The 12,610-nt window shown below is 31.4% G+C and overlaps 1 protein-coding gene across 3 annotated transcripts in view; it reads right to left on the bottom strand.

Annotated features, from left to right (window-relative positions):
• Window positions 1–12,610, bottom strand: part of emp (epithelial membrane protein) — a 124,182-nt gene that overhangs the window by 1,526 nt on the left and 110,046 nt on the right. For all 3 annotated transcript variants that reach the window (XM_076399496.1, XM_076399497.1, XM_076399495.1), the window contains 7 exons: window positions 12,052–12,212; window positions 7,314–7,455; window positions 7,046–7,252; window positions 4,703–4,929; window positions 2,153–2,319; window positions 1,976–2,097; window positions 1,791–1,916 (listed from right to left, as the gene is read on the bottom strand). In XM_076399496.1, the coding sequence (XP_076255611.1) occupies window positions 1,791–1,916; window positions 1,976–2,097; window positions 2,153–2,319; window positions 4,703–4,929; window positions 7,046–7,252; window positions 7,314–7,455; window positions 12,052–12,212 (1,152 nt within the window). The remainder of the gene's footprint in view (window positions 1–1,790; window positions 1,917–1,975; window positions 2,098–2,152; window positions 2,320–4,702; window positions 4,930–7,045; window positions 7,253–7,313; window positions 7,456–12,051; window positions 12,213–12,610) is intronic.

The raw sequence follows: 12,610 nt of genomic DNA, 5'->3' as shown, positions 1-12,610 counted from the left end.
ATTGTATAGCTATATGGCAAGCATATGGTTTGAAAATTAATGGAAAAAAAGATGAAGAACAGATGGATCGAGCGCTACTGCTATTATAAATCTCAACGTAATCGAGTTAGAGCAACTACAGGTATCCAAGTACTTGGGACCGTACTTGAGCAGAAGAAAGTAGCATCTAGTGGCAAGATAATTAACCAAATAGGCCAAACTGCAAAATATTTTGCTTCACTAAAATGATGCGCGTGAGAAAGGGGATATATTACAATAAAGACTAAAATTGTATGCTAATCTTTCTGTATGGTTACAAGAGTGGGACACTACCGCACTATGATATCTGCAGGCTTAAGATCTAACAAATGCTATGTTTCTATCTTCTATGTTTCTACCTACTATGTTATTTGTAATTAACAAATGCAGTCGTTTCAGATGCGACAATCAATGCACAGTTGAGGAACAAGTTTAGTGACGCAGATTACAATGGTTACAATTGTCTGTCAAATGAATGGTGAAAGAATTCCCTCCAGACTTCCGTGTCAAAATCAACCTACTCAATGGAAGACACAGCGAGTAACTCCGAAATTGACATAGATTAAAATCATAAAAATCGATAGCCATTTATCGACAAGGCGATTTGGTGAAAAACATTCGAAGTCCTTCAGCACCAACAGCAGCGTGTTGGCAATTTTGAAATCAAATATAACATTCATTTCCAATAATTTCAAATTTTCACTACCATGATATTTTGATAGTACATTAGTCACAGATGCACATGATGAACAATGCAAACAATGTTTAATTAGTGATATCCCTATTAACTACTAATATGCACGTACTATGTATAATTGATATATTTAACAAAATAAGTCACAATGCGAATTTGATAATCTACCATTTCTATTAATGCTATTTTTATTCATTACGCTTTTAACTGATATGAAATTTTTATAATGAAAAATTAGTTAATACGCCATTTTCTTCATAATTATTCTATTCACAAATTAGATTTTGTAATTTTTAAGTAAATTCTGGTGCCAAGTAATGGCATGTAACAAAAATATGGAAATAGTATTGCTTCGTTCTTGTTCCGCTTTAGTGGTAACTCTTAGAGAGTACGTAACTCAAATCATATCTAAAATGACGTATACCTCTGGGGAAACAAGCAACAGACTCATTAAAGCTCTTGTTCGGGTGCCATATTCATACAATATAGCTCCAGATGATTTCCCCAAAACTAAAATTACATTAAAAAGACAATTTAAATCAATTGATGCACTAAGAGATATTGTTTCCACAGAATTAAAAACAATCAACAAAAATGCGCGAAGTATTCAAAGAATTTTCAAGCCTACTTTGATATAGCGACAGAATATATTTTTATAGGCATATTTTGTCTTGAGCAATATTATATATGGGATATATATAGATATGTTATGAACCATGTGAAGTGTACAGTTTCAGATCCACATTTAAAAAAGGTTTGAGCGTTAGAAATACAAGTTAGAAAATTTGAACAGAAACGCAATCGGTATAAAAACAAAAGCGCAACAAACTTTATTCGTAAATTCATGTTAAATTAATCCTTATTCACGAATAGGTTTAACTCCAAAGTAGCTGAACCCAGCCACACCTTCAAAAAAACTCAATTTTCAAGTGGTCAAGTAGCAGAGAACCGAAATTACTTCACAGATCCAGTAAAAACATTGAGAATCTGATTTGTGCTAAATTGATTGTTCTAATCTTCGGTATTGAAATAATTTAAAGTGTGTTTGTTATATGTATACTATAAATCTGCTATATACCTCTTCGAACCACATGATGGGGAAAATTATGTCCGGGAAAGTTGCTACTTGTTTAATATCTACTACTTGAGATACGGCCAAATTGATTTGGATTCTAGCTTTTGCCCGCATGGATGTACCCATCAACTAGAACAAAAAATTAAAACACCATTAGAGTTATATATAATTTGATATCAAAAACTTACCGGCTGAACATCCATGAAGAATTTGTGTTTTTCTTCATCAGGTGGTGAAATACCTTCTACAGCTGTTCTGTAACTATCGTTAGCAAGGTAAAAGTGAGGGAATGACAATAAAATGGGAGAATCTGAAATCAAATAAATATTAATAAACTCAAGTTTCAAATAGCAAGGAAATGTTACCATATTGGCATAGAGACACATTGAAAAATCCCGAGGGAGCACATGGTGGTCCTTGAGGACAGAAACACATATTATCCGGATTTTCTTCTACACTAGCGAATACATTCTTTGGTGGTGTAAATCTGTAGGCTGGTACATCATTAGAACCCACAACTTCTTTCTCAAATCTATAAATATAATATAATGTAACTACCACTTCATCAGTATTGTTAATGCTAAAATTGCGATTGAAGAATAATAGAAACAATTATTACAAACTTGCTTTCCTCTAAATTACCTACACTCATTACCTACTTGAAAATAGAATTAATAGTACATTAAAATTAATATTATAATAAGATAAAATTAAATGAATGTTGATTCTTTAATATTATATATCCGCATTATTCAGTCAAAAAACAAACAATAAGTAATAAAAAATTGACTCGAATGCAAATTTCAATACTTTATATATGTATAAGGCCTCTAAAAATATCTATTAATTATTAAAATAAACAATTTGATAATTTACTTATTAAAAATAACATCGTCGAATTCTAAACGTTATTCGTCAAATATCATAAGGGTCGATAATATCGCAGCTCATACGTCCACTGTAGGCTAATGAAAATTATTTTGATGGTTATATTTCGAACTCTATTGTACTCTGTACCAAATGAGATTTGTTGAACCAAAAGATTCGGATCGTCACGAACAGATTAATTAATATTCTCCAAGTTTTCTATGGTTTTTGGTGGCCTGGTTACTAGAGATTTGGGCCTCTGTAAATTTTGGCCCATTTTCAAAGGTGAATAGCCTTTGGAGTTCTCGAGGGAGATTCATAATAACTGAACTTCCAAGGAACAGACTACCAAACAACATACCATTAGAAGTTTTCTTGACGTTTAGGCAATAAACCAAAAAATATAAACTTTCTTTGGAAACACCTCGTATATTAAAAGAGAAATCAACAACCGCCGCATGTAAATTTCCGCATATTTCTGCCATAAAGTCGACCTTTTAATACAGTGACTGATCTTAAATATTATGAGGTCAGAAAAGCTGCCACCAATCATCAATAATGTTTTTTTTTATTAAAAAATGTTTGTTGAATTTTTCCGTTTTTATCTAGGATATGATGACAATAAACTAGTATTTCAGAGTGTTTAGCATCAAGCAGAGTTTAGAATCTAAGCAGTGACGCTCCTTTATGCGTCTAAGAATGGGTTATTAAATACGTTTTATGGCAAGAAGTACCTTGGTTTATTTTTGTATATGTTATTATATTTCTAATCCACTAACTGAGAAACACTGAATATGTAGGTAATAAATGTAACATTCTTTATAATGCTCTCCAAATCTTTATGCCGGATCATTTAGTCTTCACAACAAAAATCTTTGAAGATGTTGAAATTTTTTTTAGAGAAGACACAATCCTTAATTATTCATAGTAAGGCGATTTCAAAATGAATTGAAAACATTAAAAGCAGACACTAAAAAGAGCATGAACTCGACAATCCGCTCCGAAAAGAAGCTTCAGAAATCGACCAGTAAGGTTTTTTTGCGATACAATAGTAATTTTGTTTGTGGATTACCTTCAAGAATTGATAAAATATTAAACTGAGATAATTATTCTAACATTTTGTAACAGTATAAAAATTTATTAGAAAACATCTTTAAAACAGATGAAAAAATTTAGATGACAAATCATTTTTCATGAATATGTATATCATTCAACTTAAAAAAAAATAATAAAGGAAATTAATATATGATTTTTAAATTTTGAACGTTCACCATTTTTAGATTCACCATTCTTAGATTTAACTACACCTGACTTTTCTTATATTGTAAAATATTAGCCCGTGGAAAATTATTTTCATCGAAGTAAGATATAATAACAGCAGCAACTAAAACATATTTCGACAAAATTATCATGTTTCCCTTGTTAAACAATAAACTGTGTTATGTATAACTGTATTGAAATGTTGGATATTGTATTCTATCAAAATATGTTTCAACCCGTAAAACCATGTCTCTCAACAAAACTTACTGATACTAATAATTTTTCAAAAATTTTTTTGCCTGTTGGCATCATCTTTTCCACACCAAACTCAAATTAAATAAATTATGCAATATCGATGTTATTCTCTTATTAAAATTAAGATTCCAAAGATAAGTGAAATGTAACAATGTAACACCCAACTCCAAAAACATGAATATATATGAAATGCAACAGAATGAGGAAGAATATAAAATAAAATTGTGGTATACAATATTTGAAATGATATAATCATAGATCATAATTAAAAAAAAATCAACAATCCTATAGATTAATATTATTAACATTAACAAATTCTCAATTTACTTATAGAAACTATAAAGAAAATTATCAGGAATAAGTAGTTTACATATTAACCCAATTTATGTATTATATAAAATTATATAACAATTCACATTTTTAACATGTATAATTTTATTTTAATAATCACCTTTAAAAATACCACCATCATTTTTTTTATTTATAGTTCAGTTATCTATAGTTCTATAATAATGAAACTGTATGTTACTTACACCAGAGGGAGCTTCCTACATAGATCCTTGTCGAAAATATGAATCGTTGTATTTTTCGTCATATGCGGTGGGAATATAGAACCGTCCGATGCGGTGATGTCATTGCATCTATCTTCAGTATAATGAGGTAGCTTATGCATACCATTAAATGTGTCGATCAACCCATGCATGGTGATGTTGTCAGCCCCGGTGAACATCGTGATGGTGTCCTTTGTTGTGCCATTTTTCTACAAATCATACATTCATATTAGTTGCATAAGTACAATATCAATTGATGCACAATAGAAATAGATGCAAAAATTACATAAAAATTACATTCATTGTTCCACGTTATGTATAACACTTTCTCTTTTTTACATATACGTATATTTTTCCACAACAGAACGGAACAGAAAATAATCATACCGGTCCATATCTGATCAAGACGATAGGTGAACGATTGAATTTAAAACGTTTTCAGCTAAGATAAGATATCTATAGGAAAAACGACGTAGTTATAAAAGATAGCGCTGAAAATATTGATACATTATTTACGAATATGTAGGATAAATATGATAAAATCATATTCAGAAGGCATCAATGGCAATAGCTTGTTCAAATATTACCAAAACTTATTATGCAAATGTTTAAAAACTGTCCACGCAGAGCAAAAAGAGCAACATGGTTTACTTAGATTTTCTTAAAAAGTTCACTGGATATATAAAAGAATATTTGAAACCAACGTCTTTTTACCAACGAGGGTTTATCTGGACTGGACCTGTTGTTTAATGTGGGCTCTGGACCACGGTCCTCGACATTAGGCCTACCGACTGACCAGTGACCAACTTAGAGATCATCCCAGAAGACATCCGGTCTTACCCAGCCTGGTTACTGGCGTGACTGGGATGGTTATTCCCTATCGGATTTTCCACTGTTGTCTATAAAGATATCAGAATTACAATCACAAACATAATGTACATCCATTCCCCATAAAGATTCGAAACCGCGACTATCGCAACAGTAGGAGAACTGTCCGGTCGCCATGACCACTGCGCTAAGCAAGCCGACTCAGTACTATAATATATATAAAACTTACACAAAAAACCTTAATAGAATCGAACATGTGATATTGTATCGATGTCTGAAACCTAAGTTACAGACACAGAATCATGACGTGAGATCCAACTAAGAATGCTTCTTTTGTTTGGATGTATTATTATTTTGATTAGCGACATCTACTGGTGAAAATGTCAAATATAAATAAATAGAACTCTTAAACAATCCAGCTTAATTATCAAATTCGATTATTTGGTATTTCTCTACATAAAATAACAGTTTTCCATTTTACTGAGTCCTTGAATATATTAAACGTATATAATAATGGAACGATTAAAATTAGATTTTGAACAGTAATTGCTTTTGTTGTTACCGTTGTTTTATTTGAATAAATCTGCGGTGGAAGCCCATCAAATACCATCAAACACTTACGATAATAGTACTGTCATTTCCCAATTGTCTGTTTTAGCTTGTTTGTTTTAAAAGAATGTCACAAAAATATCCTAGTGAAAAAGACAATGAAATGAAAGACAAATTGAACAAAAACCCAGCTAAAACCTCTTTAGAACTTTTAGCCAGCCAATCAATTTTCTTCCATCCAGGATATATCTAAAAAGAGTGAAATTGGCTCACGAATGACACGAGTACCACAATATAAAGTATTGATGTGCATATCAGCATCATCATTATCATCATCATCGTTAAGACCATCATCTTTATCAGCAAGATATAGTGTATTACAAGCTGCTAAGTCCTTATAAAACTGTTACTGCAGATGTCTACTGATGGCAATTGATCAAATTTTGATGAAATATAGTTGGAAATAATACAGCGATAGCGAATAAGAAAAGCAACGTAATTCCCTTGTATGACAACGCTCGGCCGCATGTTGCAAAAGTTACACTGTTGCAGCTGAAATGGAAAGTTCTGCCGCACTAAGTGTACTCCCTAGATATAGCGACTTCCATTTACTACTTATTTTGGTTGATACAGCATGGCTTGGTTGGTATACAGACGCACAGTTTCGAAATGTCGAAAAAATGCAAAAATGTTTCGCTGACTGGACACAGAATCGCCATGTTACAAGAAAAATGGGAAAAGGTTGTAGTGATAATTCATTTCAGTAAATGCCTTTTGAAAGTAAAACCATTCATCAAAACACATGCAAACCCCTGTTAAATAGAAGTTAAATTACTAATATAGTTATATTTTAGATAGTTTTTGTAAACATCAGTATCATTTTTAATATCTGTTATAACATAAATCTTTAATTTTAACATAATCAGATCTGTTAAAATTTCAACTTACATTGTATAGCAAACCAAATTCCTCGTAGGGCAATTTTTGTTCTTTGGGAACAACATCTTTGGCCAACTTTAACAGAGGATCTTCATAACCCCAAAGTAATTGACCTACGGACACCTCCACGAACGGCTTAATTTTTAAAATGTCCATTATACTAGCCATAGCGAGTCGAAGGAAACGAGCTGCATGTTTGGATTGAGAGGTTGCACTCTGATAATAAATAAAATAATATAACATGGTATTTATATCAAACTTGTAGTCGTATACTCACCAGCATAGGAATATTTGGCACAACCACAACATCATCTTCTGATCCAACAGATAATGATTCATCAAATTGGTAAATTTTCTCAGGTAAGAAGGTCACTGTGCCATTGTCATTGAATGTTAAGTTCTTCTTTTCCCATTTTTGGCTGAAATAAAGTTACTAATATTAGCCCAAATTAAGTAATATACTAACAAAATATGACCCAATAAATGTACATATACCATTAATTTAGATCTAGGAAACAGAATGATTATAGAAACACAAAAGTGCGTTATTGTCCGATATAATGGTGTTTTGAGTTTCAGGACACAATATGCACCTGGCAAGAATAATTATACAAATACAACTTTGGATTATAATGCAAACGCAGTATGCATGGTATTATCTACATTTACAGTTACATTAGATGCAAAATATCTCAATAATGCAACGATTTACATTTTGTATTGCAGAACATTTATACCAGGACAACAATATAAAATTAAAATAAAAGGAAAAGGATTTACTGTATGTATACAAATATACCGGAATTATTAGAAGAATTATATAACTGTTTTACCGCCTGATATTTGTTGCTTGAATACGAATTCGTTTGAAACAGTTTAAGAAGTTATCGATTCGTTTCTACTGAAAATTTTTGGCAAAAGTTCTTTGGCAAATATCTTATTCTCCTTGAATTTCAAGATCATCTCCTCATTAAAATGACGCCATTCTAGACGAATAATCAATCAAACGCTTCTGCAATATATCTATACTTTTTTACGTGTATTTTTGTCCTCGCTTTTATATTTGAATTAAATTGAATTAATTCCGGCTACTTTCCAAAGTCTCACGAAACGTAACAATTGGCGGCACAAACATTTGGCGCATACGATAAGTTATGATAGGTTGGGAAAAATATAATTTCGGTCTCTTCAAACAATCAATCATAATCAATGATATTTGATAATGATGCCAATTTATCGATGTTTTTTTGACACTTCTCTAGGAAAAACAGAATTTAGTCATTGTACAAATTTTAAATATCTAGGTGAGAAATTGTAAGTTATTTTAACAAGCCTCTTTTGATGATTTAGAAAAGTTTTGCAAAGACAGGAACAAATAACAGGAGGATTAAAATCTGGAGTTTATGGTAAATGCATGAAAAAGTAAACAAGAGTGTTCTCATTTATTAATTAATTTTGAACAGTAAAATGTCGAATTAACACTATGCCATTATTAACAACTCCTCAAAAATCACACTAGAAAAATAATAAATTTAGGAAATATATCCGAAAGTGAAAAACGACAAAATTCTGATATTTTTATGTATCTTATGTATTTTAAAAAAAGAATCTTTAACATAGAAACTTCCGGAACAAAAACAAGCACATTAATACACAGTTGATCACTTAAGAAAAGACGACCATAAATACCGCATAATTTTAGATAAGCCTGTATATAGCATCTATCTCTTTTCAGAAGTGAAAAAGCAAAATATGACAAAAATGGATTTCCGGAGTATTTTCAAAATACAACTAGACTGAGCAAATGAATAACGCTATCTTTATATCTAGAATGATCCATGGACTTTTCAAAGGCAATACTGTGTGAATTGTGGGACTACTGAATAAATATTACGTTATATATGTGATGTCAAAGCCATCTATTAGTAAAATTACCTTTTTGTCAACTTTAGATTTGAGATTGTAATAGTTATATAACAGGTCAATTGAAAAGTCCCCGACCTGATACATAGATGGCGCTACTAAAATTAAATCCATATGTTTTTTAGTTAGCCCTAACCCTCACAATATGCATATATAAATTTGACAGCTCTCGGATCATTAGTTTCTGAATTATGGCATGGTGAACACAATGAACGCCTAAGAGAGCCACAAAAAAAATCCACAAAATGACCGTAAATTTAAAGTGAAAGAAAGTATAAGAAAGCTCTGTGGAAAGTGGGTGCTGGGCGAGTTCACTTTTGACCAAACAGAACGACGAGTTGATGATTTGGAACAGTGTTTGAAGATCAAGCGTAATAAACTCAAGTTTTTACATCGACATGTGACAATGTATGAAACATGGCTCCATCATTTCATTCCGAAGTCCAATCGACAGTTATATGAGTGGACTGCACACGGTGAACCCGCTCCAAAGCGTGGGAAAACTCAACAGTCGGTTTGCAAGGTTATGACGTCTATATTTTGGGATGCGCATGGAATAATTTTTATTGACTACCTTGAAAAAAGGAAAGACTATCAACTGTGACTATTACATAGCGTTATTGGACCGTTTGAAGGAGGAAATCGCCGAAAAAAAGCCGCATTTGAAGATAAAGAAAGCGCTGCTTCACCAAGGTAATGTACCGTGTCACGAGTCAGCGAAGATGATGGCAAAAATCCATCCATCTACCGTATTCCCCAGATCTGGCCCTCAGCGACTATTTCCTGTTCTCATGGTCTCAAATCTCAAAAAAATGCTCACTGGGAAGAAATATTCGTCGAATGAAGTGTAATCGTACTACAAAAATTGCATCGGAAAGTTGGAGGGTCGCTATAATCAGTGTATCACCCTTGAAACGAATTATGTTGAATAAAAAAAACGAATTTTGCCAAAAAATGTGTTTTACTATGGTAGGCCGGGGACTTTTCAATTGATCTATTATATGATCATAATCTACCGATATCAAGATCGATCGACTTAAAAACGACTAACTTAGGCTAATCCTAAAAACATCCCATTTTACCTCACATGGTTACCGGATGCATGAGATAGTACATTCCTTTTTCCAAAGCCCTAACAACTACACTAAGCGTTATAATAAACCGTCAAATATCAAATTTAACTTATGTTACCCTACGCATAATTTTGTCGGTTTTAATTACAAATAATAATTATTTTTACTAATATATGAAAACAATTCTAAAAAAGCTTCTTCAAATCTAGGATAATCTACATTAGTGATACTACAATAACCAACCAACTAAGATTTTATTTCATGAAACCACAATACACAGCTATGTCCAAAAATTTCGGGAGAAAGTTAATAAATTTAACCAACATATGCCATCCGTAAAGATGGAAAAAAGTAAAAGTTAAGTATCACAACGTCGAGACATCGCAATGTATGAAAAAATATTTTGTTTTATTTTTGCGTGACTTAACTATATTATATAACTCAATCTCGACTGGATAACCAACGGATATGTTCGCATAGCATGTACCGTTTCATACAGTGACGTAACTAATCAAGTGAAGGAAAGCTATCATATTAATAAAATAATGGCTAGAGAGATGTTTGCATAACAAACTTTCTTTTGATCAACTCAATTAGCCAGACGAGAATTGTAATAATACTTAGTTTATGACTATTTGATGTAATAATGTTCGCTCATGTGTATCAAACATCTAATGAATACCTTTTAAATAAAAATTAAACGGTATGCGAATATATCTATGCAATGCTTCATGTCGCCTATATATTAAAGCTAAATAAGAAAAAATGCACATACAACGTTGTTGGATGCTAATTTGGAAATCCTATATATTCGAAATTTTATACGCATTATATAATAAGTGTTATAATTCACAGCGTTTTATAAATTATTATCTATTACAAAATATATAAAATAACTCCAACAAATGTTAACATAGCTACAAAATGATTAGTTGAAGTAGCTTTTCAGAAAATATTTTTAAATAACTAGAAATTGAAGTTATAAAAGGTAACTAACATATAATTCTAATAGAAGATTTTTAATATTTTTGGGTACAATGGAATACCAATAAAAAATAATCGTCATAGAAAATAACCGTCAATGATAATAAAAAAATATTGTCCACTAAGATTTCAGAATTTATTTATTCACCCACTGAACACGCCAATTTTGACTTGCGCAGATTTCAAAATCCAAGAACTAGCTATAAAGAAAATTACGATTACCTAAAGTGACTCTTAGCAGAAATAAATATCTAATATGACGTGATGATTAATTTTACATAAGAATGTTAAAAGACCAAACTGATTGTATAACTCTCAAAAGAAACGATATATATATATATATATTATTATATATATATATATATGATTTTCACGTTTCTCTGCGTACAATGGCAGTTAATATTATTGTATTTGTATACGTTAATCACGGAACGCTCGAGATTGTAATTTTAACATTATTATTTTTATCGTTTGATTTGAATAAATCTTCTGTCGGAGACCGTCAAATACTTTTATATACTTGATGATACTATTCCATCCAATCCCAATTACCGATTCAGAAAGCTGATCATATGATTAGTCAACTCCAGTAGAACATATCGAACAACGTATTGTTACAGAAATACCAGTAATAGCAAAATCATCCTCTTGCACATCAGCACTGGTGCATATGTTGCATGAGTTGTGAAGAATACATTGTTGTAGCCTGAATCGGAAGATCTGCCATACCCAATGTACTCACCAGACAAAACGCCTTCTAATTACTGCTTCTTCATATTGATGAAATAGACAGTTTCCCAAGCAGCAACAAGTTTTGTTTTAGAAAATATTTTGATTAAGTGAGTAGTTTCCTATATAATCATAGTTAAGTACACGAAATTATTTAAAACAATCCTGAAAAAGAAGTTATCCTATAAAAAATTAACCTCTAGAAAAACCACTAAGCGCAGTTATCTTATCGTTCACCATACCATATGTTATATAAGGAGAGAGTTTGTTTGCTTTTCAAGAATTTACCATTGATGTAATACTTACACATAAACATACGGGCCTAGTTCATCGACAATGGGCTTGGTACCATTGTTCAGGAATTCATCTGCGTTGGTAACATTATAAATGTAAACCTTTATCATCGGTACGACTGGAGGCTTCGCCCACCACTCGGTTACTTGTGATCCTTCTTTTAATGTTACTTCCTGCAATTAAAATAGATTATGATCAGTATATGACGTTTCTATCTAAAAGTATAAACAAACAAATTAAAAAATAACTACGGCTAAGTAAAAGGTGTAAATGATTTATAGAGATCTGATTTAATCGGCAAATGTGGATTACGATAATATTTATGTAAGGTAACCTTGTAAAACATTTCAAGTTGTAATTTACATAATTAGAAACTTTTATAACAATAAGAATAAGATAGTACCGTAATAATAACGCTTTTGTTAGAAAAGAAACGGTAAGAATACAATTCTAACCTAATGCGAAATATATTTAATTACAAACAAGATTACAAAACACAAGGTTATAGAAATATAGAAAATATGTTAATATCATTGTTTTAGTAATTAATTACAGCATCGCGCTCTTAGTG

This window comes from Rhynchophorus ferrugineus, unplaced genomic scaffold (genome assembly GCF_030347505.1).
Source record: "Rhynchophorus ferrugineus isolate W39M unplaced genomic scaffold, kcgeb_rfMv2 rfM3, whole genome shotgun sequence".
NCBI lineage: Eukaryota > Metazoa > Arthropoda > Insecta > Coleoptera > Curculionidae > Rhynchophorus > Rhynchophorus ferrugineus.
Note: the sequence above shows the minus strand (reverse complement) of the source record. Positions and strands in the feature narration are given on the sequence as shown.